Genomic DNA, 27,394 nt, shown 5'->3' with positions numbered 1-27,394 from the left:
GACTGGAAAGGAGGCTTTATGTTAGTCTGGTATTAACAGAAAAGGAAAATGGGGGTGTGTGGAATTGCATTGGATTATGAGTCAGCACATGATGAATACAGCACTATGAAGCTTGTGGGGTGACAGGTGATTTCACCCACACTTCTGAAGTTCTCCCATAAGCTAGGGAGATCCCACAAGTGCAGTTTTCTGCACCCATCGTTAGTAATTACCTCCTTCACTGTCGTGCTTCTATAATCATGTTCTGCACAGTGCAGTAAGACAACTCTTCCTCACTACTTTCACTCCTGAATCATCCATAAGCCTCCTTCCCTGTCTCTGAATAACCTTTTTAAGATGTTGGTGGAGAGTGGGAAGACATTCTTGGATCTGTGCGTAATTAATACCATGTCTGCTAATCAGTTGGCTGAATCACTTTCGTGTAAGAAACCGTGACATCGCACCTAAATTCCCAAAGCAACTCTTTGGCTTAGATTTTTCTCATTTTTGGTGGTTTTTGTTTCTCTTAGGTTGTTTTACAATAGCAGCTTACGTAAGCTGCTGGCAGGACATAACATGTTAGGAAGGCTACCGGATCGGCTCGAGCGAACGCAAGTGGAGGTCCTGGATGTGCAACACAACCAGCTCCTTGAACTGCCATCTAACCTGCTTTTGAAAGCAGACAGGTAAATGCAAAGAAAATTGATCTCAACTTGTGTGTGAGAAACCTTGCTTCCTGTGTTACATCCTAGCTGAAAGGGTAATGGGGGGGGGTTTCTCCTAATTCAGATGTTGCCATGCCTTATGTGGTAAGAACAGATGTCTGTCCAACTCAACAAAACTCATTCTTTTTACTGGGTTTGTTGCTTTATATGGTTGTGCCTTTTCGCCACTGAGCTCCTGCTAAACACCTACTTCTTGAAATCTAGCTGTAAGTGAAGCACATGGTATTTTCTACTACATACACTGAGATGGGTTAGTGGCAGTTTCTTTAAATACATATTTCTTTAGGCTTGTTTGATGGCGTGTGAAAGCTTTTTTTTGCCTTTCAGTCAGAGGCTAGAACTTATTTATACCTGTCAAGCAAAACAAAATCTGTGCATAAGGCTGTCAGAATAACTCAGTTATTCCCTTGTCCTATGTGATTTTCTTTTTTTATGCCTTTCAAATGTTTGTCATTGATTTAGCTGGTGTCAATAGTTAATCTGCTTTCTGGGTTCTTATTTTTATGCTGCTGTTTCTTTAGTCTTAGTCTTCATAATCTTTTTTCCTGTCTGTCATTGAAACATGGAATGTTGCTAGGATAGTTTGGGGATGGTAGATGGGCTCAGCCCCCTTGATGTCTGTGTTCCTTTCACCTCTGCACTTCCACAAATAGTCCTGGGATTTCTGAGTGTTCAACCCATGCATAATTTAAGATACAGTGAGATTGTGAGCTGAGGAGTTTTATTTCTGATCCTAACTGTGTCAAAAGGAATGCATAGCTCCTGGGTTTCTTGGGTGATACAGAAGTGAGAGGAGTGGTGATCTCTCTGTCACAGCTCCTGACCCAATTGAGAGTATTGCGAAACCCCTGCTTGTGTACTGTTGTTCATTCTGTCATGAACCTCTGCTTAAATGTCTTGGGATTCACAGCATTGGGAGTTGGAGAGTTCTCAAAGAAGCTGGAGAAGGCTTACAGTTGAAATGATTTCTGAATAAACTCTTAACTTGACTTCCTCTTGAACAGTAATGTTCTGCGAAGTTTATCATTTAGGTTAAAAATTATCATTCAAAAGGTCAACTTTGCTAGGACAGGTAAACAGTGTATGATTCATTTTAGCCTTGTTTTACTTTAAAGAACCTTTAAAATAATTTTTTTACTTTGATTTTGTTGTATTTTTTGAACAATACTATTACATACCTGTGCACATTTAAGGCTTTGTCTGGGTACCACCCTTGAGACAAATCCTTTAACAGCATGCTTATTTGATGTTAATTTATTTTTTCAGTTGACTTCACATAAAATGCAGTCAAAGCATTGAAACTTGGCCATGCTGCTACTGTAATAATCATGATTATGTGGCACATTTCTGTTTAGAAGTGGTGAAATTTACAGCCTGCTCATGGGCTAGGATGTTTCACATCAACAGCTGTAATTGTCTTGTGGATGACTTCAAGCTATTGTACATTAGAGACTGTAGGAACTTCAGAAACGAAAGCTTGTAAAAAGCTTTTCTAAAAGAAGCTGCAAAATCAGGTCAATAAAAAAAGTCCTATCTACAGGTCCCAAGTTGAAATTCCTATCTGTTTACTGGGAAAGGAAAGAAATATTTAAGTGAGTTTCAGAAAGCTACCTGCATATTTGAAAGAAAAGAGAGAAATAATTTGGTAACATTTGTATTAAAAACAGGTTGTTAAGTCTGGAATATAGATCAGCACAAATGTGGCACTGAGAGAGAACCTGAATATTTTTATTTTTATTTTTTCTGCGAAACTGTAGACACTTTTTCATTATCTTTTTGTGATGCCAAAATGCATGAGTACAGGCTAAAACCAGAACTGGTGGTAGATTTCCAGAAACTGCTAAATGTGTGCTGAGAAGAGGTAGAATTGAAAAATATATTGAGTAACATTAAGTGGCTGACTGAGACTTGAGGATTTTTCCCCTTGGCAGATTTCTACAGCTTACAAGCAGTTCAGGGCACGTGTTCAAAGTCTGCTCTGGATGTTAACAAAGGGATGCACCATTGCAGGAGATGAACAGAGCTTACCCATTCTGGCATCTCATCACTGCTGCAGCCTCCCTCACTCATGATGATAATAGAAGCAGCTGGCTTGAGTGGGTTTTTTTCCCCCTTGTTTCCCTACCCTTTTACTGGTTTATATGACTTGGCTTGCAAGTGGCTTGTCCATGCTGGTGCTGCTGTGACAGCTGCAGAAGTGATAACCTAATCTGCAGTGCTGTTTTCCTTCACGTTCACAATGTCTGAGCTTTCAGATTGAATTTCCTGCAGGAATCATCTTTCTTTTTATTTTGTTTTCTAATGTTTGCATCTGTCAGCTGGGCCAAGGAAAGGTGTTCGGGGGGTTGTTTTGTTTTGTTCTAAAAAGGTAAAATGCCTCTCTTCTCCAAGAAATCCCTGGGAAGCACAATCTGTACTGCCAGACGTGCCAAGAGAACTGGGTTTCCTGAGCAGTCTGCCATGGTCTCTACCCAATGTGCAATGTTGAACAAATCACTTTACTTCACAGAACCTTTATCTGTCCACAAAATAACTTAACTTTAGCATCTTTGAAAAGATTATTTTTTTTTTTTTTCTGGAAGGGTACTCAGATCTGTTCAATTGACAGATTATATCTTGCCTTGATATGAAGTCTCATGCTGTGAATTATAAATGCTTTCTCCTCCTCAGTCCTGAATATTTGACAAAGTGGGTGTGAAGTGCCTTGGGCAAACTTCACAAGCACTGGTGAGCTTTGACATCTGGAACATCTGAGGAAGGGAAAGAAATGAATACATTCATGTATGAAGAGAACATCACTTTCACCAAAAAAAAAGGGAAAGGAAATAGTGAAAAACCTCTCTTCTTTTAAACGGAGAGTCAACAAACATCACTCTTCTGCCTTAATTCACAAGACTGTGGGAAGGTGTCTTTCATTGCTGACGAGTATAATTTACAGATATTTTGTTGGTCTGCTTTTCAGTTAATTTTCTATTTTAAACTGTTACTTCAGGAGAACTTGAGAACTACCTGATGAAACATTTATCTGATGAAGACATAGCTTGGTTCTTTGTATTGCACTGAAAATATGCACATCTTGATCATGTTAGCAAGGCTTTTTCTTGTGGGGTGGGGATTTTCTTGGCAAGATGAGTGCCACAGAGGCAGCCAGATAATCTCTTCATTTCTCATTACCAGATGCTGCAAAAACAGAATTCATGCAACTGCTACAACTGGTGGGGAAAATGTCCAAGCTGAATCCTGAACCTTTTTTCATGCACCTGCATTCTGGCACTGCTTCTTTTCTATCCACTGCCTCATCTGTTGTGATGTGTGTTGGACTCTGCTCTGTCCATGTCTTGTATACCCATTTTACTGCCTTTCTTGACCAGCGTGCTGCAAACTACTGTTAAATGGCTTGTAAGCAGTGCTACAAAATGCTCATTGGGTAGTATGGGCAAGCATTCAAACCTTAGTGGAGCATGGTAGAAAAGCAGTGGCAGTGGCCAGGGGACTTATTTAAAAATGGAGATACAGTAGTGAAGGGGGAGGGGTTGCTTCTTGCCTAAGCTTCCTTTGCAGTTAGTATGAACGTTTTCAGAATAAATCCTTAACATGACCACTGGACTGTTTAAAGCAGTTGAGGTGAAGATGTGTAGCTGTGATGTGTACTTATTAAACCCTTTCTTCTCTAGTGTCTGGTAGTGGCCAGCTGTGTTGGCCAAGCCAGTCAGCAGTTCAGAGCTTGTCTAGGCTCTTGTGTGCATGATTCTTGTTTTTAGCTTTGTTCAGCTATTCTTATCTGGTTTGATTTTCTGTTTGTTTTCATTTGATTTAATTTTGTTTGTTTGGTTTGTTGTTGGTTTTTTTTTTTCCTCTGGAGTTCTGGAGGGTGACCCAGTTAAACTTGCTCTTGTTTGATATTTCCACCCACTGTGGCTGCTTCTTTTTGATGCAAGTGTTCAATATTATAATGGATGCAGGAGAAGTGAGGGAGGAAACAAATTCAAATGAATGCAAAGAGCTATCTGAGTGTTTGATGCACATACTTTTGTTGCAGACATGCCTAGCTCTGTTTGTTTCCTTACTGGTAGGCTAGATTTTGCAATTAGATACATTAGAAACTAGAAAAATCCCAGGTAATGGAACAACTGAAGATAGGTTAGAAAGTAAGAACCAAAGAGGCTGTAGCAGTTAGGTGGGGTTTTTTGGCAGTCCATTAACAGGGAGGGGATTCACTTGGATTTTTCTGTCCTTCCAGAATTTTTTCTTTCTTTCTTTTTTTAAGGAGCAGAAATATTCTTGTTTTCATGGGCTGGCAAATTTGCCTTGGATTTTTCTCTCCCTTTCCCCCCTGCCTCTTCATCCTTTTTTCTCTCAGATACACTTAGCTTACATGATTCTTCCTCACACACCTGCTGCCACAATCATAAATTACTTCAGGATTACATGGTCAGAAATTGAGGGCCCTTCTCTGCAGAAGGGCCTGAAGAAGAAATTTGATTGCTCTGTGCTGATGGAGATCTTGGGGCACAGGCCAGACTGAAGATCTTGATTTCTCTGCATGTTCTCTTTTTGCAGCTGCAGTATTCTTTCCATCTCTTATCAGTACTTTCAAGCTAAGCACGGTGGTTTAGATTTGCTACTGCTTTTTCATTGGATACAGTTATCTGTGTTGCTTCTTTTAATGTTGAACATTCCTAAGGTTTTTGGAGGACTTGCATTTTTCAGTGATGGCTGTGTCTTACCAGCAAGCCAAGTTTGCCAAGCGCAGAGAATGGTGAGGAACTGGGAGATGCTGTATGCTCACAACAGTCAATACCTTTTGTGGCTTTCAGCAGCAGATTTTCTTCCTCTGCTTTTGGAAATCCAAATTCAGATTGGTATTCTCTGGGTAGAAGCAGGGAGTTCACGTGACTGCATACTAGGGCTGTTTTGTTGAATTAGATCTATGTCCTTGAGCCTAGCCTATTTTTTGGGACAGTCTTTTTATTTTTTTTTTCTTTTCTAATTTCTCTCTTGAACAAGTTGAGTCCAGCAAGGGTTTGTACTTTAATACCCCATAAAAGTGAAGGTGACTTATTCCAGCTGGAGATCAATGTTTATATTATTACCCCAGAGGAGAATTTGCACCTTGTCAAGGCTGAAGAATTCTGGCATCTCCCTGCTAGCACCTTCATTTCTTTCTTAATCTCTGACACTCTTCAAGTACTTTTTAATTCATGCTTCCCTTGCTATATTATACTTCTGGTATGTGCACAGGCTGCTGAATTCAGGGTTTTGTAGTGATGCTGTACTTTTTTCATGAGCTTGTGGTATAGTGTGTGGGTGGAATTGGAAAGGGAAACAATTAATTTTGGACTGAGCTTTAATACTTGACATTCCGCTTCCATCTGATAAGCAATATGAGTGGGATATCTTCAAGGGACATTAATCACTTTAAGTCCATGCACAAGAGAGATGGGAACAGTTTTGTGCCTAAAAGTAAATTTCCACTTCTCTTGAGGGCATTTATAAGATGTGCCTTCTAAGGTAGCAGCTGGCACTTTGTACAAGAACGAAGAAACAGGGGAGCGGAAATAACTGGGAGGAGGACTTCTGTGTTAAATCATTGTGAGAGAAAACCTGATGGGCAAGTACAGATTTAATTGTTTTTTTACATAAGATTATGGCACAGAATTGACAAAGCTTTGGCAGGAGCAATCTGCTGGTTCATTCTGTTCTCTACCCAAAGAATGGTATCGCTTTTTTTTTTTTTTTTTCCAAAATCCAAAGAATATTCCGATAATGTTTTTACTATTTTAATGTAACAGCTGGTCAAAAGGAACATGTAAATAAGCAGCATATGCTTTCCTAAAAAGTTAATTTAATTCTAATGATGTTAGCTAGACATTAGACATAGTATGTGACTACGCTGAACGTGACTGTTGAGTGCTACCCAGCCATCAGATGTTACAAATGGGGTAGGTGAGATACCCTCCTACTACAGGGTTGTTGTTCTAGACTGTTAGCAAGATTTTGCTCACATCAAGACACAAAACTGTAGGTCAGGGTGATGGGTATTCCCAGTGTTGATGGATCATTCTCTGGAAGATTTGGCAAAAGGAACAGAGGGGTACAGTGCAACAGCTCTCCTCTCTCCTTTCCCCACTGGAAAATATACGCATCAAAACTTATTTTTGGTAGAAATATACAGATTTGGCCCACTGAGAGGACAGAGCTTGAAATTTCTTGTTGTATTCCACCAGTGGTGAAAGTTTTAATAAAAACAAAAGAGCTTTTGTTTGGTTAATTTTTCTTCTTAATTTAAAATGGCTTCAGTATATTAGACTCTTAATTTCAGCTTTATCACAGCAATGTACCTTTTCTTACTCAGAGCTTGCGGCTGTGTTTTGGGCTAGCTGTACTCAAGTAAATTACATTCTTCTGAACTTCATAATTATAAGATGCTCTTTAAGTTATCTATTTGGCTGTGGTTATTAAAAGATGGTAATGATTTAACTGTGAAATATTCCAGGTTATTCTGCTGCGATCTGCAAGAACATCAGTAACATTCAGATGTACCCTCTTTTGGGTAATGGAACATGCCCTTTCTTGGGGGATGTTTTGCTGCCACCTCCTCATCCCCGTCATATTCCTGTGAAAGTTCCCTTTTCCCAGTAGCCCTAAACCTTTTTATTATTTAAGGCTTTCCAGGCTGAGCTGAAGATGACCTTTTTGTACTATGAATGGTACAAAAGGTATTGTAGCTTTAATGTTAATAAAAGTGCCTTTTTTTGTGGAGAGAGAAGACTGTCATGTTTATTAGGTTGAAGTTGGCAAAGTAATAATTATCTGCACTTTAGCAATAAGTGTGCTTGCTGGTGTTTTTTTAAGTACAGCAGCCATTGATGTGGTATGCTTCAGTTTAGTAATCCAACTTTGAATGAGTTTAATATATTTTTAGTTTATAGCTAAAGGGTGAAATTGAGCAGCATCTTTTTAGAATAAATAAGTAGTTTTAAAATTCCTCTCAGCTGCTTATTCCCTTCTCTGAATTAATCCTCTCTCTCCTCCCTTCCTCCTCTGGAGTCTAACCATCCTTGTGAATAATGAATGAGCCTGAGGATTAAACTGTTTCTCTGAAGTGGACTCCTCTGTCTGAGTAAAACAGCTAACCTAGTTTCAGTTCTGTGCAGTGCTGAGAGATTTTTGCTTCTAATGGAAATAGTGGTGTGTTGTGTTGTTTTTTTGTTTTTTTTTTTGTAATCCTTTGGCATTCCACGTGACTCTTCTGTAGCATGTCTGACCCTTATTTGCTGCTGAGCAAGTTTCAACCAGCTGCAGCCCTTGCAAATCCATTTCATTCATTAATAGACCTTAAAGGTCGGTCTGGATTTTTGCATGCGTGGGTGAAGCCGTCAATATTTTGCTGCTTAAGATCAATAGACAGGAAGGCACCTACCTTTTGCATCATGATCAGTGGCTTTATAGGCTTCAGTCATCTCACTTCTGAGTCTTGTTTCTTGAATGCAGCTTTGCCCATTGCAGCTGCCCATTCCTGTAAGTTGGTTGGAGCAGTGCAGACTGGCAGGCAAACACACACTTCTGTATTGCAAGTTCTCTAAGGCAGCCTTTTCTGAAAAGGGGAGGAAGGAAGAGAGAAGTCTTACTTCTGTTGAAAAGGCATGTTTGTGCCAGAGTTGGTTACTAAAGGATAAATAGCCTTATTTTTCCATTTCTTTGGAATTGCTTGTGTGAATTCTAACCCTCGAGATGCCTGCAGTGTGTATTCCTCCAGTGCTGCTGTGTTCACCAAAGTCCCCTAAAGAAATATGAATCCTCTGCCTGCAGAACTGGCATGGGCAGTGCCTGTACCTCAACAGGACTTATTCCCATCCTGGAAAAAGTCCTTTGAGGGAGGAAGAATAACTTCATTTCTGTGCTGCTTCAGTCCTTGCTGCTTCTGGCTGGACCTCAGTGACAAGGGTTTCTGCTACTTTGGGGAGTTTAGGGGAAGGGCACTCGGGAACTGCAAAGAGGTCTGGCTGTCTTGCTGCATACATCAGCAAGCAAGTATATAAATTTTTAAACTTAATTTTCTATTAGTGCTGTCTCTCTAAAATCAGAAGCACAAATAACTGCTTGGTCTCAGAAGTTGTTTTCTTAATGACTAGGGCATCTTTAGTTACCCAGATATTCCGAGAATATTTCTTCATATTTTGTAGTTGTTTCAGGACTCCAGGTTTAAACAAAGTAACAGTCTGCAGGCTAACCAACATTTAAAATACTGAAAAATCAGCGGGCTTTTTAACCAGTTATTTCTTTTAGGCTCTTGAAGGGCAGTTAATACTCTCATGGTTTGCTGGTGATTAATTCAGAATTCATTTTTATGTGGAATGAATAGGGAAATGATGTGTTTTGCTGTTGCTGTTACCTGTAGGTACGTCTGTACAGAAGTTGGAGGTACTGAGGTCTTGGTAAGGGACAGAGACATTTTGAAATACTCATTTAGTTTGCACAAACGTGTTCATTTAAAAACACGGTTAGAAGTTTCATTCATATAAGGCTAAACTTTTGGTCTTTATTCATCATTGTGGCCTTTTGTTTTTGAACTTTGCTTAATAACCAACATAATTCTTAAAAACAGAGATATTTATTTACACTTCTACGCAAAACCTGCAGGATGTTTCACTGAACTCCCTTATGCAACTTCTCTTTGCAGCCTGAGGTTTCTTAATGCCTCTGCCAACAAACTGGAAATGCTTCCTCCAGCCACTCTTTCTGAAGAAACCCATAGCATCTTACAGGAGTTGTACTTGACCAATAACAACCTCACAGATAAATGCGTGCCCTTGTTAACAGGCCATCCACACCTGAAAATCTTGCACATGGCTTACAATCACCTACAGAGCTTCCCTGCAAGGTGAGTAAATGGTCTCACTGCCTCTGGCCCAGCAGTGGGTGGGCACCACGAAACACTTTTGCATCAAGAACGAAATTGCTCAGAAATGTGGTGGCACAGGCTGTATTTTGAATTCAGTGATACACTCAGTGGGTGGGTTCACCTGCTATGCCCTCGTACATGTTGCTACCCTCTCTTGTGTTACACAGACAGACTGAGTGCTGCATGTTAGTTGGTGTGTTTTGGCTGTGCTTGGAATTCTTTTCAACTGGACTAATTCAGCATGACAGCAGTATGCTTTTGAAGTCAAGCAAGGAGGTCTTCTGTTTCCTCTGGCTTGGTCACTTTACTTCCACCTGGTGGTCTTCTTACAAGAGCTTTGTGAGCACAGTAGTCTGTAAATGTCCTGTGGAAGTGGACTAAACTCCACTGAGGAAAAGTCCTCTCCCTCCAGAAGGAGATATTCTGCTTTGGCAGCAATTTCTGTACTTTCAATTCACTCTGTTTTAATCAGAAGTCTTTCAAGTGTAAGACGTGCTGTAAAGGTGATGGGGTATAACCTTGGAAAAGATGCTAATAAATAAAGGAAGTGAGATCTTTGTCCTTGTGTGATGTACTGAGCAGCTGGCTTCAATGGCAAGGGAGAAGGAGAAGGGCTGAGTGAGATGTCAGAAGAGGGAAGGGCAAATCTGGGCTAAAGTGAGAAACTAGAGTTGAGAGAAGAGGAAAGGAAGAAAGACAAAGCATGGAAAGGAGCTGGTGAGCAAAGGTAATATAGGCAAAATAAGTCACTTGAAATGCAGCATTAACAAAACGTTAACAGAAGAAGCACACATTTTCTTCCACATCTGCATTACCTTCTGATGTGAGGAGAGGTGACAGGCACTGCTGTGAACAAGGACAAAGTCTGCAATTTTATTTTCTTAAAATAATGAAGACCACTGCTCTTATCACCACTTCAAAATACATGTGTGTCTATTAAAAGAAACAATTATCAAACTTCTGTTTTCATAGTAAAATGGCCAAGCTGGAAGAGTTGGAGGAAATTGATATTAGTGGGAACAAACTGAAAGCCATTCCAACAACCATCATGAACTGCAGGCGTATGCATACTGTTATTGCTCACTCCAACTGCATCGAAGTCTTCCCAGAAGTCATGCAGCTTTCTGAAATAAAGGTAAGGCATAAATGTGCTTTGGAAGAAGCAGGTATAATGCAACTTTACCGGTTCTATTCTCCCCTCAGGTCTCTTGGTGCTACAGGATAGTATATTTTCAGAAATTACAGGGGTCTGACAGCTGCTTTCTCCTCTTGAGGTTATGTGCAAAATATTCAGCCCTTCACTGCCTTAGAGTGGAAGGGAAGAGCAGCCTCAAAATCTGATTTTGTGCTCTCGTTCACCGGATCCTTTCTTTTCTGCCAAATAAGTGGTAATTGTCTTCTGCAACAGGCTGTTATGATACAACTTAAAAATTTGGCAAGAGCTATGCATAATTAACTCTTCGTTGGCAGTTGGTTGATTGTGTAGGAATGGACTTTGTTAAGAGCATGTGTTAAAAACCGCTGAAGCTGCAAAATGGGATAGGCCTTGGGGACAGAGATAAATTCCAGGAGACCAAGATTTGAGTATTGAAGCAAGCTACTTTATTTTCCTAATTGCGGTCATATTTTGCACAACTGGAGGAATGCTTAATCTATCCCTTGTATGTGTCTCCAGAAGTGATTCCATACTTTTCCTGACACTTCTTTTCGTGGGACACATTCTTTGCTTGACCACACTGGAGAGCTCTACTTGTTTTCCTTTTGTCAGTCAAGTTCCTGGTTCTCGCCTGGCTACAGCACAGAATATTTTGTGCTGTCTGATGTTCCTGCTGGCCAGGCCTGGGAGATGGTTAACTCACAGCATACAGATCTTGAGATATGGCAGAAAATCTGTGGTTCTGCAAGGCTGAGAACTGATTACCTGTTGTAAGCTCAAAACAACTTAAATGTTCTCTGGGCGTTCTGTAAAGTCAAAAGGCCAAGTTCCTGTACTCCCATGTGTGCTTCAGTGTCTGAGGTCAAGCAAAGCAGCAGGAGCAAAAATTCTGTTGGACAGCAAGTACATGTAAAGATGAGCTCTGTGGTTTTAGCCAGGAAATCTCAAACAAATTCATGGGGTTTTTAATACTCCTCCCTCTTTGGAACAATGGCCAGAGGAAGTAGAGGGCCATTTAGAATCCATCAGAAGCAAAGCCTTTTTTCTTAAAGGAAGAATTGGGGTGGGAGAGCTAGGCTCTATGCAGTAAACATTTCTTTAAATGTATGAGGTTGATGTCAACCAAAAACACCCAAATGAGGGTGATGTAAACATGTTGATAGGGAGCAATCAACTTTTTCCTTTTGTTCACACATTTTGGGGAAAGCTTCATGTGTTATTAAAGTGTCAGTGTATAAAATGCTACTCTGCTGCAATGCACAGCAGAAAAACATTCTTGGAATACCTGGCATATTCTTCCTGTTGGTTTTATACTGTTATTTAGTTCCCTTAGCAGAAGAGGCATAAGTGTCACTATCTGGTTTGGGACTGCAGTCATAGCACATGTGACTTCATCTAAGAGGACACAGTGCTCTAGGACTCCACCTCTATTGAAAGAAAATGCCTGGTCAGTACTTAAATCTAAAAAAAGTACTTAAATGTTTTTGACTTAGATAAGATGGGTTTGTATAGTTGCCAGTTGGGAAGGTGTTCTGGCCTCTTGATTTCTCCAGGTCAGGGTTTGGAGGTCAAGCCTGTGCTGCCTGACTTTATCTGTTACGTAGTGTAAGCAGAGCTCCTTAGGTACGTGAGAACATTCAGAATGTGCCCAAGTAAGTTTAGAATTTATTGAATATGGATTTGGTTGTTTGGTGAAAAAAACCTGCTCGTAGCAAAGCACAGAGTTGTAGAGTCTCATGTCACCTCTGTGATTATATCATATTTGGTGGTTAATTCTGGCTGAGGTTGCAAACACTGAACTTCAGAGGGAACTCTATAACCTGAGATAATGGCTGTTCTTCTTTTGTGTTTTATTAGCTTGAGAGGCTGATAGCTTATGGCTTTTTTCATTCTGTGGTTCTGGAGCACTTAGTAGCAGCAGTTAGTAACTGTAGCTAGTTACTGTGCTGTCTGAAGCAATTTCAGAAGGAAAGCTAGTGTAAATGATGATGATTTCACACTTGCAGTAACTTCAGGATTTCCAAACACAAGGTCATTCTAGTGATCTCTAAGCCTTATTGAAACGCTGCAGTCAAGGCTATAGAAATTGTGTTGACCTCTGTTAAAAAGCCCAATGGATGGCTCTGAGGTGCCTTATACAATACATTTTTTAGGATTTTTATTGTATCTTATGACAGTATGCTGTCAGAGTTAGGTTTGTCAGTGCATGCTGAAATGTCTTCTGCGAAGTGGTCGAGCAGCTGGAAGCACACACACTTGAGTCAGTGAATGCACCTGCACCAGCAGATTCTTCTCTACTGTTGTTGTTTGACTTCAGTTTTCTTGCCTTACAAAATAAGTAAATAAAAAAAGAAGCTCTTTTAAAATTGCTTCAGCAGAGCTCAGTGGCCCAGGCTTGCTTATCCCAGCTGGGACTTTACCATTCAGTTTTTGTTGACTTGTGAGTTGCTTCTCTTTCATGGTTGTCCTGCTGGCCTGCTGTGGTGAAGCTGAGATGGGTTGGAGGTTTTGGTCAAGCTTATCTTTCACAGAAGCATTACCTTGAGATTTAAAATTAGTGAAGTTCTAGTAGCAATGACATCTTACAGATGAAACTCTCCATCTTTGCTAGTTTTTCTCCTAGTTAAATAGGTTTGTGTTGGTATGGCCACCTTCAGTCACAACCGCAGGAAACTCAAGTCCTTTCCAGTCTTGAACAAAAGAGTTACAAAGGTCTAAATGCTGCGTAAGCAAATGCTGAATGTTATGCCCTGTCTGCCAGCTGCCAGGTCCAGTGCAAAATTCTCTGTGTAGTTGCAGGAGTTGTTCTTCCTGTGCTGCATGGGTGGGGCTGAAACAGCTTGCATTAAAATAATGCATGGAGAAATTGGGATCAGTTAGGAAATAAACTTTCTTCTTGCCTGGGGAGTAGAATAAGGACTAAACTGAAAAAATAGATTTGCATAAAGTCCCTCCCAGCCTATTTGTTAAACAGTACAAATAAAATGTAAGAAATCCTAACATAATAAATGGTCCTCACTTTTTCTCAAGGGATCTGCTCGGGAGTGTGTCTACCTTTGGCCTATCAGGCATTTAGCAAGAACAGTGAAATTACTCACCCATTTTTGTACTTGTTATTCCAGCATGTTCTTCCATCGAATATGTAATGGCATTGAGGTGTTGAACACAGCAAGGCCTGCTGGCAGCTTCTTTAATCTGCAAAGTAATTACTGGCTGCCTGGAAGCAGCAAGGAGTTGCACAGAGGAAAAAAGTTCACTGGAGTAACTGTTCTGTTAAGCTGGCTGCTATTTTGTTTGCGTGACAGATTTTAACTCTGATTTCCTTATCAGGCTTAGATAACATCATCGGTTTGTTCTTCATTGATAATAAGCCCTCCATATTGGACAACCTCAGGATATAAGATCTGGGTTGGAAATCTCGTATTTCCATTGCATGTATTTTTAAAAGTGTTGGAAGATTGTTCTTTTAGAGATCTTACTAGGTTATCTTATGCCTTCTTCCAGCTCAGGACCAAATTTCTTTGAATATACCTAGAAAAATAAAAGTTTTTTGCCTATATGAATGGAAACTGCATGATGGTCAAAATGTGCAGCTAGGATAAGCAACTCCAGCCTCTTACAGGTTTCTGTTTTATTAAGGTTTTTTAAGTCTTTCTCTGTTTGCAGGCTGGGAATAGGTAATAGTCCGGAAAGATGTTGATAGTTGTTCTATCCTCTGTTAAATACCAGCCTGCTTTGTCTTATCAGATCTTATATCTTTCTTTCTTACAATTTTTTCTGCATGCTACAGTGGTGGTCCTGTAATAGGGTTTGGAGATCTGGATTTGTTCTAAAATGCTGTATTTTACCCTTTTTTTACTTTCATCTGGTTATGCAGCATTAAGCAATGTTTGTTTGGGGGTTTTGTCAATCTAGGGCAATTGCTCTAGCTAATTTGTGCTTAGCTAGCAGATAGCCAGCAAGTTTCTCTGCTGTGCTGTATCGTATTTTTTCTGAAGTACTTTAGCTTTAAGTTTTTTTCACTAATCATATTGGCTTCATATTTAAATATGAGTCTGTCTAAAGTGACATGAATTAAAACCGCGTTTCAAACTGCTCCAGTACTTTTTTTCCTTTCCCCTCCACATGCATACATAACCCTACTTATTTTAATATCCCTCAGTAAATACTGAATTCCTGAGAGCCTGCTCATACTCATACTGGTTTAAACTGACTTGAGAATAGGGGCATAAATGCCAATGGCTTAGAAGCTCCAACTGTTTTCACCTCAGTTTCCTTTAAGTATTAAAAGACTGGTTTCATTTGTAACTTTTTTTTTCTTAAATAATTACAAGCACATTGACCAACTTTATCTCTGTGAAGAGCAGACAAATTGCACTGATTTTGTAATAAGATGACACCTGGCCAAAGATGACAATGAAGGGAACATATTTCTAGGTGTCTCAGACATCTGCTGAGATGGCTAAATGCCATATGAATTTCTTTTGTAAGAACCACTTACCTAAATGAATGGTCTTAGGTCCTGGTTGCAGCCTTTATTGTTCATGAAACATGCATTACTGTGTTTAATCAAACTTTGTATGATCTTGATGACAGCTGAATTCTCTTGCTTATTTGGCTGCTTTCCTTCTGCAGTGTGTGGATCTAAGCTGCAATGAACTGAGTGAAGTCACATTGCCTGAAAACCTGCCTCCAAAACTACAAGAGCTGGACCTGACTGGAAATCCCAGATTAGCCTTGGATCACAAAACCCTAGAGCTGCTGAAGTAAGTTACCTCACAGAGCACGGAGGGGGCACAGCAACTCCTGTCACTAGGATGCCACAAAACCACCATACATGGAAGTGTGAATCTCTTGTAAGGAGTACAGCTGCCAGTAAATCAGAAAATAACAGATTATGGGGTTAGGTTGGAAATCGATGCTTCATTTAAGAGGATGACTTTACCCACTGCAGTGTAATTGCTTTTAGCTGTAACTCATGAAGGGATCTGCTATCCCATTGAGTCATTGAGCTATCATTGAGCCAGTTTGATTTCCCTTTTACTTCTGACATTAGATTCAACCAAAATACTTACTATATTCAGCAGTAGTTGTGCACTATATTTTTTGTTCACATTCCTCTGCCTAGGTCTCCCTTTGCATTGCACTGCTTTTTACCTCTTCACATACTATTTCTTTTTACCATTCGTATCTCTCTGCTTTTGTTCTTGAATTGATTTATGTATTTATTCATACTTATACCTCTCCTAAAGATTTGCATCTCTCTCTCTGCTTGCAGCAAAACTAGTTCCCTTGCTTTGGGACCCTCTGTTTCCTTCCTATCTACCTATTTGTTTTCTGCCCTGGGACCTGGGCATTATCCATAGCTGAAATTGGCCCAGTTCCTTGTGCTGTGTTGAGAAACTATTGCACTAAGCCAGATTGTCTGTGAACAGCTGTGATGTCTTGAGCTTTCTTGAGGTCCTGAAGGGAGCTGAATCAGATCTGAGTTTCCTTTTGAATCTCTTTTAGCCTTGCATATTGAATTATTCCATGAAGGGCTGATTTATTTTTTAGGGGTTTCACAGTTGCTTCATGTTTTTTTGCTTTTAAATGGCAAAGATCAGAAACTGGGGTGGGAAACCTCATCTATTGTGCAAACAAGGAAAGCTTACACTGTGAGTTTGCTTTTAGCTTGAATCTGGATTTTATGAAATTTAAGTGGGAATTTGAATAATGATGAGTTTTCACAGATAAAACAATAATCTGTGTTCTGCAGCAGACAGCACGGGGAAAATAGGGCATTCCACTATTTTAAGAGCTGCTTTATTGTATACAGGAAACATTTGTGAATAAGCAGTGTCTAATGTTGTTCTTGGTTCATAGGGAGGGAAAAAGTAATTGTATATATTACCAAGCTAGTTGAATTATGTCAAAACTTGAAAGTGAAAGATGAGGTTTTTCTTGTCTATGACCCAGCTAACACAACAGGCAAGCCAATCTCTTTCTACTGTAGTATTCAGGCATCATGCCCTAGAGTAGTATTGTACAAATTTAAGTAGTAGAAAAGTAGTGTGGCCCAGTTACATGCCATATTTTCACTGGCATATGCAATGTATGCTTAATTTACAGAATTTTGTGTGTGTGCTTTGTTTGCCTACTTGTTGTTTTTATTTGGTTGGTTTTTGGTGTTGTATTTTGTCGGGTTTTGTTGGTGTTTTGTTTGGGTTTGCCTTTTTTTTTTTTTTTTTTTTTTTTAATTATTCTTAAGACCTCAGGTCTGTTCTTTTCCCTAATATTCATTAGCCATAGTCAGATGTTTCAGGCCTCCTGAGAGGCTTCTTAGTGTCTGTAATGATACACTACACAGACTTCTACTGCTATAATTGGCTGGGAAGAGGGAGGAGGTGCTCCTTTCACTTGTTTTGTGGGGTTTTTTTTGTGGCAGGCACAAAAATACTTGTGCACTTGGTACTTTTTATATTTTCCTTCTGCATGTGAAAGGCAGCTCTCCATCTGTGCCCTGGCAGGATTCTAGCAGGTAGTAGGTTAGTGCTGGGTGAGAAGATATGCTTGCTTTTTAAATTTGTATGAAGATCTTAGAGGCGGCTTGCATGCTTAGGAGGGTGTTGGCAAGTAATTTATTTGATCTAAGAATTTTTTGTAGCAATTAAAATGAAAAACAAACAGAAAAAAGATGCTGCCACTCTGTTTTTTAGGAAAGAGCATCTAGTTCAATTGTACGAGTCATTTTAAATAAACTGTGCTGTCCAGAAGCCTTACCTTGTATTCCCTGCATGGAATGTCCTGCTGGATATCATTCCTTTCTGGGCACATGGTCTATTTGTAGTGGTGCTGCTGAGGAAACTGAAAGCAATGCACTGACGTAGCTTTTTTTCTCTACTACTGGAAAGCCTTGAGACAACTCTGGGTCCCTGACCTGCCCAGGAACCAGGGGGGGAACCAGGGGTCAGTCAGCCCAGTTAAAACAGAAACAAACAGTAGAACGGTTCTGATCCAAGTTCCTCTGCCCTGGAGGATGAGTGCCTTGTATGAGAAGTCTGCAAAGAAAATGTGTTTGCTCTTGTGTACTGTTTCGCTGGTGCAGACAGAATTAAAATTTCTGCTACTTTAGAAATTATCCAGGTTCAGATAATATTTTCTAATGCTTGTGGCAAAATGTTAGCCTCCTGCTTGTTACACAGAGGGCTGTGAAATCACGGGATGAAAACACCAGTGGTCCTAACACTATTTATGTAATTTGTTTGCTTTTAATCTGCTCTCCCTGATGTACATCCCGACCATTAGTGTAAAAAGAAATTGACCTGGATGTGACAGTACTTCAGGTTATTTGAGGAATGCTGTGCACTGCTAAAAAGACTTTTCTGTGTGTTTAGGTCAGGTGGGGATTTGGATAGAGAAAAATGAATGCTCAAAGTGAACAGTTAGACCTTTCTGCTAGTGTCCTTTAATGATGCATTTGGTTCATGAAAGATCCAGGTGCCTTTGAAGTGTCTGCAGCATGTGGGGAGCTTGCTTTCCCTGCCTTTGGAAGAGAGCAGTAGGGAGCAGGGGGAAGGTCATCTCTCCCCAGCAAAGCAGGGCTGTGAAGAGAAGGGTATAAACAGAGAAGGCTGGCCCCTTTTTAAATCTTTACTATGCTGCATAAGATGTTTGAAATTCAGGCTAAAGGCTATGTTGGTAGTAAATTGGAGGGCAGAGGATCAAGGGCCTAAGTGAAAATTGGACTGTACAATTAAGGAGGGCAAAAGGGCTGTGCCCACTGTTGGGACTGCAGGCTGGCTCTTGCAGGTTGGTGCAGGAGCAGGATGGAGTGGATTTCTGGTTTGTGTGTATTTTCATGGAAGGCTGTTACTACACGTTGCTTTTTCTGAAGAATTTTTTTCCTTCCTCCCACCTTTTTTTTGCCCTAGAGGGGGGATGATGTGGGTCATACAGCAGGTTTCATTTGAGTACAGCAGAAATTGCCCAGAGATTTGTTAAAATGTATGGGGGAGATGTATAAGTTAAAAATCACTCTACTTGTACTTGTTTTCATCGAGCTAGTGACCAATTTGCCTTTCATGCCTACTAGACTAGGTTTGAAACAAATAGCTCAGGGGTGTGAGGGCAAGGGAAAGGAAAGCTGGCTAAGCAAGACAGCGCAGCTGACACCCTCACAGAGGCTCACTTTTATTTACTGATTTTTTATTCTTCGTATCCAGACGCATGAAAGCGTAACCACTCTGGATGTCCCGCTTATCTTCTTCTATTCCATGTATTACTAAGGCCTGGGAGGGGGGGGAGGAAAGGTTTTACCTTCTCATTTTAAGCTAGATCATGTCATCCCTTCAATCCATTGCATCTTTTCCCTTTCTCCTTGCAGCAATATCCGTTGCTTCAAGATTGACCAGCCCTCGGCCGGTGACGCCTCGGGAGCGCCGGCGGTGTGGAGTCACGGTTACACCGAAGCCTCGGGCGTTAAGAACAAGTACGACCCGGCACGGTTTTCCTTACATGAGCATCCTGGCAGTGGAGGACCTCTATGCTGATACAAAGAAATGCTTTTTTATTTTTTTTTTTTTCCAGTGAGAGTTTTGGGGACGTTTTGAGTCTCACAAAGGCAGAGGCTGTGCTGTGACTCTGTATTTGTATACCAGGCCCCTGCCTGGGTCTCAACTTTGGTCTTTGTTAGGGAAGTTGCTAAGATACAAGTGTAACCTACGCATTTTGTCTGTGCAGGACTCTGGGACTTGCAAGAGATCTGAGTGTTTAAAAGCGTTTTCCTCTTTGCAAAGCTTCTTTATCTTCAACCAAAGGATGTTTACCAAGCAAATCAGAGATACTAAAAGAAGAGGCAGAATGGCCAAAACTCTGAATATTCATAGTGTGCAGAGCTGCTGTGACTAAGGCAGCACTTGACAAATAATGTACCAAGAGTCTGCTAGTCTCTGTGCTGCTGGCAATGTGATGAATCTTTCTTTGTTCCTTAAATACCTTTTTAGAAATCTTCTGCTGCCAAGGTTTCTGCAGCAAATGCCAGCAAGCCTTTACCTAATTTAACTGATTTAATGCGCAACTTGGTCACTGGAATATTAAATCACAAGGATGGCTTTCTGAGGTGCAAATGTGATTTCAACTGATGATAGGGCATACTTTTTTTCCCCTATTTCTACAAATTAGAGATTAGTTCATATGCTTAGGACTTGGCTTGAATTTCCAGCACTGTTGGATGGGTCTGACTCTTCTCTACAGCTCAGAAAGTAGTCCTGAAATGCTTGTGAACAGAGGTGGTTAAAACTATCTCTCAGACGAGGCTATATCTTTCTGGTCAGAATGACAAAATGAGAAATTAACTATGGGTAAAAACCTTGATATTCTCCTGGTTTGCTTTTTCCCTAGGCTGTGTGTGGCAGCACTTTCAGCCAATAACTTCTGCGACAACCGGGAGGCACTTTATGGTGTTTTTGACGGTGACCGCAATGTGGAAGTGCCCTATCTGCTGCAGTGCACCATGAGTGACATCTTAGCAGAAGAGCTGCAGAAAACAAAAAATGAGGAGGAATACATGATCAACACTTTCATCGTTATGCAGAGGTGAGTCTTGGAAGGCTTTTTTTGCCTTGTATGTATTCATTGGGCAGTTGGTTTTGCTCCCAGGTCAGACACTTGCTCTTTCTTGCTTCAAAAATGTGCAAGAGGTAGGGGGGAGAGCCTTGGTATCTGGCTAGGGTGTTTTCTTTTATTGTTTGTTTTGTGAATATTGCTCTCTGGTTGTTTCAGATGTGGGGAGAAGAAGCCCAACACCTCCCCACTCAAAAATACCCACCTGCAAAGCTACTAAGTGCTCATGACTAAGTGATGGGTGAAGGTTTACTCTTTTGTGGTATCTTCTGCAGTTCTTACAATTCACAATTGCCCATAACCAAAGCAGTGGTAGGAATCTCTTGATCATCTTTTGAACTTCCTTACTACTATGGGCTGCAAAGGCCAGCTGATCCTTTCTGTTTCTCTGTACCAAATCAGGTTATTTAAGGCTACACAAATATTTAAAATGTGTAGTCTAGCTCCTTAGAAATGTCCATCTCCTGTCATCCTTTTGGCAGTAGAATATTATTTAAGCAGGACCCTTCCAAAGAGGTTGTGATACAATAGCTATGAGTGTGACAGTAACTCTGTGTAGGGCCTTGAAAACTTGCATGTGTGCTGAAGAAATTGTGCTTGGGGAGACAGTGAGCAAAAGAGGAGTATGAAGGCAGTTGAACAACAACAGAGGTTAGGAAAATAAAGGAGAGAACGCAAATAAGCAGCTTAAAGACTGAAGAAATGGATCAAGTTAAAAGCAGCATTGCTTGTCCTTCAGTTGCTGCACATTTGGAAAAGAAAAATGCTCAGGTTCTGGTGTCTGCAAAGATATGGAAGCCATAGGGTGGTATTGAAGCTCACAAAGATCAGCGAAAACATTTCCTTCCCATAGTTGCTTACAACAGTACCTTAGACAGACTGGTAGTAGAGAAGATAATTGCCATATACTTCAAGTATTCAAAAATATTTGCACAATTTGAGTATCGAAAGCGTTTATTAAGTGGTTTTGTTTACTACTAATGCAGTTTCAAAGAAATATGGCATTTCTGACATAAAGCTATTGAGTGTGTTTTGTTTTGTTTGGTTTTCTTTTTTGGTCTCAAGTCAAAGCTAACCACTTCTTTGGAGAACCAGAAATTGTATTCATTCCAGTTGCATTTAACCATTCATTAAGGGTTATTACAGATGATATGCAATGCTCTTGGAGTTCATTTAAAAAAAAAAAAACTGTGTTGCTTCAGAAGCTAAAGAACCAGCTTGATTATAGGACCTCCCTTTTTAAGCTCTACCTGTAGTCATTTAGTCCCCAGTACTTTTCTAACCTTCTGTTTCTTTCAGTCTGACCTTTAAAGCAAACATCTTTAATATGCACAGAGATGACTGTGCAAATCGTAAAACTGCAAGGATTGTTTTTTTCTGAAACTAAGCAGATTTGAGTATCTGTGTATGTGTAAATAACACACTGCCTCAGAGCAGCATGTGATTTCTCTGTACTGCTGCTTTAGTGTCTTCAGTGGGGACTTTGTTTCTGTCCCAGTGATCCAATAGATTCAATGCCCTGAGTGCCTGTGGTTGCTGAACAGCGGCTGTTTCTCCATAGTACCCATAACACTTGTTTTGCAATTAAAGAACAATCATTGTTTTGTTTAAATTCCAGGAAACTTGGAACAGCTGGACAAAAACTTGGAGGCTCTGCTGTCCTTTGCCATATAAAACACGATCCCATGGACCCTGGTGGATGCTTCACTCTAACCTCAGCAAACGTAGGGAAGTGCCAAACCGTTCTCTGCCGGAATGGGAAACCTCTGCCTTTGTCCAGGTGTTATGTGATGAGTTGTGAAGAAGAGCTGAAGAGGATTAAGCAGCATAAGGCCATTATTACAGAGGTTAGAGAACAGTTAGGAACTGTTGCATGTTGTAGCTTCCTTGCACAGCAGTGCATGAAATTGTATGTCCATACATGGTATGGTAACCTCTAAGGGGTGGTGTTAATGGTGTGGGTTAGGGTTCCACTTTTCCTTTCCAGGTGATTTGTATTATGCAATCAAGTTCCCATGCAGTCAAGTTGCTTTTCCATCCTATTGCAATGCGGGATTTTGGTTAGCCTCAGAACATGAATGTGTTGCATTGAAACAAGAAAGCAGGCACCCTCCTCCCAGTGAGAGGATGGCTGATTCGGAGCCGTCATGAAGAGCCTCTCTAGTTAAAAAGGATGAGAGGGCAGAGCATTTGGACCAATATCATTATTCTCTCTGACTCTTTGGTCCTGCTAGGGTGGCTTTGCTGTTTGAGCTCCTATGGTCCCAGAGCTGCCCTTTGATAGGCAGAGAGCACCTGTCCAAAAGGAAAACCCATTCTGGGCTCAGCTGAACCACGAGAGGAGAGAAAACTGTTCCTTTCTTGCAAGCTTGAAGCCACCACTGTCAGTTTTGCTTTGCCTTGTGTGACACATACATTAGAAATAGCTAAATATTGAATCCTCTTGATATTGGAGGAAAGGACAGAAGACTCATTGCTGTGTGTGTGTGGAATGAGTCATGTTGCCTATTGATCTTGCCAGGGAAAGGTGACGACTGGGATCTCAAACGTGACAAATTGGAAGGGAGTCGCTTCAACGTAGTGTGCATCACCAAGGCACACTTGTTCCATAGAGGAACACTGAAATTTCTGCACTGAATTTTAAGATGACTCACTGATTCCATGCATGTTGATGGCTTATCACAGCTGTCAGCCTTCTAATAGGGAAGATAACAAGCCGACAAGGTTTTCCTTCAGAGTGATTTTAAAGGGGAAGGTTTTTTTAGTCTTGGTTCACTTTTCTGTGGTTATCTGCCTTATAATAACCACTGCAGTCATCAGCTGTACCAAATGAGTGTAAATCCTCACCTTTTTTGTTCTTGTCAAACATGTGCTTAGCAGGGTGCAGCTATTCCCAGCATGTTTGAGAGACAGCCAGGCTTGTTGTTTCAGACACTTGCTCTGCTTATTCTGGCAGCTTGGATTCTAACCAGGACAGAATCCTGGGATTTGTACTTGCATGGAATTAACTTCTCAAATACGTCCATTTTTGCTGATGTTTTCCCTTCAGATATTACTCCTCCGCCCCTTGGAAATGTCATATCTAAGTGGAAACGTAGTAAGTAATTGGGGCGTGTAAAACATTTCACTACAACTCAGCTGACTGAGAAATGCAGACTTGCTCTCTGCTGCGTTTGATTTGCATGCTTCGTTTAGACTCATCTTAAAAAAACAAAACAAAACAAAAAAAACCCCAAACAAAACCAACAAACTTAAGTTTCTGAAGTGATAATCCAAGATGAAACCTACGATTTCTGCAGCTGCAAGAGTCATAATTAAATGACCCACCCCTATATAAAATAGAGCTGTGTGTGGTTTTGCCCTGTATAAAGCCAGATATCGTGGGTAGAAGAGGGATAAGTCTGACTCACTGGTAAAACATTAGTCCAGTTGGCTCTCACAGCTGCAGGAGCAGAATAGATGGCTCTTTGTTGCAGATTTCTGCTTTGTTGGTCTGTGCACAGGTGATGCTGATGACAAATCAGGGTGTAGGAGGCGTAGCGCAGGATTGGGAATCAGACATTGTTTTAATCCCAGCTCTGTCAACTCCTCGCAAGGCACTTTGCCTTCCCATCTTCTCGTATGTAAATGCCAATGCTGGGGGTGCTGCAGAAACAGCCATTGGTAAAATGCAGGAAGATGCAGGTGCTGTGTATCCTGGTCTGCTTTGTTTCCAGTCTCCTCTCCTTTCTAATTTCAGGATGGAAAAGTGAATGGTGTGACAGATTCAACCAGAATTTTGGGGTACACCTTCCTTCACCCAAGTGTTGTGCCGCGCCCTCACGTCCAGTCCATCACCTTAACTCCACAAGATGAGTTCTTCATTCTGGGGAGCAAGGGGCTGTGGGACAGCCTCTCAATGGATGAAGCAGTGGAGGCAGTCAGAAACGTGCCTGACGCGCTGGCAGCCGCAAAGAAGCTTTGCACTTTGGCCCAGGGCTACGGCTGCAACGACAGCATCAGCGCGGTCGTGGTTCAGCTCAACGTGACGGAGGACAGCTTCTGCTGCTGTGAACTTAACGGGGTGCCACCCCCCAGCCCGGGGATTTTCCCTCAGTCTGTCAACGTGGTCATCAAGGACAGGCCGACGGATGCTCTTGGGATGCCCTCGTCGAGCAGCGGGATGGCTTCGGAGATCAGCAGCGAGATTTCCACCTCAGAGATGAGCAGCGAGGTGGGATCCACAGCTTCCGACGAGCCCCCGCAGGTGGCCATGAACGAGAACAGCCCGGCCTACCCGGGGGAGCAGCGCTGCATGCTGCACCCCGTCTGCCTTTCCAATTCCTTCCAGCGGCAGCTCTCCAGTGCCACCTTCTCCAGCGCCTTCTCCGACAACGGCCTCGACAGCGACGACGAGGAGCCGATCGAGGGGGTGTTCAGCAACGGCAGCCGCGTGGAGGTGGAGGTGGACATCCACTGCGGCCGAGCCAAGGAGAAGCAGCTCCTCCAAGTGCCCGTGGAAGCCAGCGACGAAGGTATCGTCATCAGTGCCAACGAAGAGGAGCCGGGCCTTCCCAGGAAAGCGAAATGCTCCGCCACAGGCACCATCGGGCGCCGGCGGGGCAACGGTTCCGTGGCGCCGCAAGAGAGGAGCCATAACTTAATTGAAGTTGCGGCGGATGCGCCGCTCAGAAAGACGGGGGGGTACTTTGCTGCTCCAGCGCAGCCCGATCCCGATGACCAGTTCATCATCCCACCGGAGCTTGAAGAAGAAGTCAAGGAGATTATGAAGCAACACCAGGAACAACAACAACAACAACAGCAGCAGCAGCAGCAACAGCAACAGCAGCAGCAGCAGCCCCAACAGCAGCAGCAGCAGCGGCAGTACCCAATGGACCACCTGGCAGACTATTACGATACACCACTATGACCCACTCTATTTACTGCTCAGAAATGAACTAACAAACAGGGAGACTTGAGTGCAGGACCCAGTGGGCTCGCATTACAGCAGGGTTTTTTTTTTCCTTACCCTTTTCCTTTATATACTTCCTTTTCCTTATCCTGCCACTACAGGTAACTGCAGCTTTTCAGTTTCTTAGGTTTAATATTCATTGACTTTCTTCTAGGGACGCTTGGCCGGTAAAGTTTAAAATAGTTAACCTTCCCTTAACATATCAAGTGTAAAAACAAACAAACAAAATAATAAAAAAATAATAAAAAGGTTTAATATATTGCTGAGAAACAGATGATGATGTAATATTTTTTAAAATGGCTTGTTTGTTTTGTTTGAAAAGCAGGGCAGTAGCCAGTGCTAAATGATTTAAGTAATATTGTAATACTGTATTTCTTTGAGAGAAAAGGCTTTTTTGGTCTTGAAAATGATAGACATTTGTAGAATATGGAGACTAACTCCTAGGAGTTGCTTTACTCTTTCAGGTGACTTAAGTCACTGAGATTCACTAATTTTCTCTGAGAGAACAGTTGATTGGGAAATTCCTGTAAATAGCTCAGTGTTGTATAGTGATGCTTACATGTTTTGTAGCCTTGGCATTAAGGACACAACCTGAAAAATTGACGTTTTTTCTTAAGCGACTCTTTGGGCCATGGTCATTGAGCGTAACAGACTGAGTGGCTGTGTACAAGTTAGGTAGAACCAAGGTGGTGTAGACCATTTAAAGAAACCCACTTTTTCCTCTGGTCTCTTTCTTTCCTTAATTTTACAGACCCATTTTGTTTGTGTTCCTTACTGCTGCCACAACCAGCATGATTGTATAGAGCTCATTTGCTGTAGGACATTTACATACCGAGAGTTATATTAAAGCCGAATGCACAAATGAACATGTCATAATTTTTGTTATAATAAATATGAAATTTACACCTGATGTCTGCTTTCATGTCTGAATAGCTGAGCAGCAGCTTTCAAACAGTAGCTTGCTGTGCTTCATCAGCATGCTTGCTCGGTTTGAACCGAGAAGTGTTGAAACTTTTTTATCTCCATCACATTTTTTACACTAACTGCAGAAGCTCGTGTGTACTGCTAGAATTCAAAGGCTGTGCAAAATGGCCTTTGTAAGGTACAAAACAAGTCTCTGAGGAATTGGCCTGGTTTTTTTGGTTTTTTTTTAAAATTTGTCAGAACTAATTCAGCACTATTGATTTGCCCTTTGCCACAGTCTTAACAATGCCAGAAGACTGAAGAGGAGCGGTGCTCTGGCTCTATACCTCTGGGACCAAGTAAATGAAGATAGAAATAACCAAGGGATAATGCACGCTATGAAAAGGGGGAAAGAAAACATTGGATATGGAGAGAAGAGGGAAAATATAAAGTGGAAAATGGAACTCAGAGCTACCTATGTAAACGCAGATTTGCTCAAATGTGTTGAATGAACATCAGTTCAGTGGCAGTTTGACTCTGGTAGCAAGCAGGCATTTTTGTGATTCCTGTGGGAAAGGAGTAACACCCTTTCCCAGTATTGCCTCCAACCAGCTGCTTCGTTTTACTCGCCAATCTTAAAAAAGCTTGAATTAGTGTGTGATCACGCTCCTGCTTGACATTTGATCTGTATTTCTGGAGAGGACTGTGGTAACAGGCTGTTGTCCTTATTCTGTTCCAGTGTGAAATCAGGACAGGATTTCTATTAACATGAGATTTTGAGTTTCTTTTCCTTAAAGAATAACAATAATAGCAGAGGAGCAAACATGAAAATACTTGGTTTGGTAAATGTTTATAGCACTGTCTACTGTAGATCTAGAAGATTGTACTTTATTGTAATTTGAGCCTCAAAGTATCTCTTTCTTAAAGAAAACTCATTAAATAATGTATTTCAAAAAATAAGTTTATGGTTTATTGGCTAGTAACTCTTAAGTGTTCTTTGGCAAACAGTTTGTATATTTCAAATTTTGTTGAATGATTAATTTTCCTTAAATGTGTCCTCTGACAGTGTTACCATTTTTTTTTTTTCTCTTGTTCAGATGTTGCTTGAGACTGAAAGTGATAACAAGCAAGGACATTATCATGGCCTGGGCGAGTCATTATGACCTTAGGGT

The 27,394-nt window shown here is 41.1% G+C and overlaps 1 protein-coding gene across 1 annotated transcript in view; it reads left to right on the top strand.

Moving 5' to 3' along the window:
• Window positions 1–26,229, top strand: part of PHLPP1 (PH domain and leucine rich repeat protein phosphatase 1) — a 136,260-nt gene extending 110,031 nt beyond the window's left edge. Inside the window, exons 10-17 of the mRNA XM_071736602.1 lie at window positions 510–665; window positions 9,388–9,588; window positions 10,582–10,744; window positions 15,401–15,531; window positions 19,131–19,235; window positions 20,147–20,341; window positions 21,987–22,215; window positions 24,108–26,229. Coding sequence (XP_071592703.1) covers window positions 510–665; window positions 9,388–9,588; window positions 10,582–10,744; window positions 15,401–15,531; window positions 19,131–19,235; window positions 20,147–20,341; window positions 21,987–22,215; window positions 24,108–25,277 — 2,350 coding nt within the window. The 3' untranslated portion in view covers window positions 25,278–26,229. The remainder of the gene's footprint in view (window positions 1–509; window positions 666–9,387; window positions 9,589–10,581; window positions 10,745–15,400; window positions 15,532–19,130; window positions 19,236–20,146; window positions 20,342–21,986; window positions 22,216–24,107) is intronic.
• The last annotated feature ends 1,165 nt before the right edge of the window (window positions 26,230–27,394 follow it).

The sequence above is a fragment of the Heliangelus exortis genome, chromosome 2 (assembly GCF_036169615.1).
Source record: "Heliangelus exortis chromosome 2, bHelExo1.hap1, whole genome shotgun sequence".
Classification (NCBI taxonomy): domain Eukaryota; kingdom Metazoa; phylum Chordata; class Aves; order Apodiformes; family Trochilidae; genus Heliangelus; species Heliangelus exortis.
This window is presented reverse-complemented; position numbering and strand designations above follow the sequence as displayed.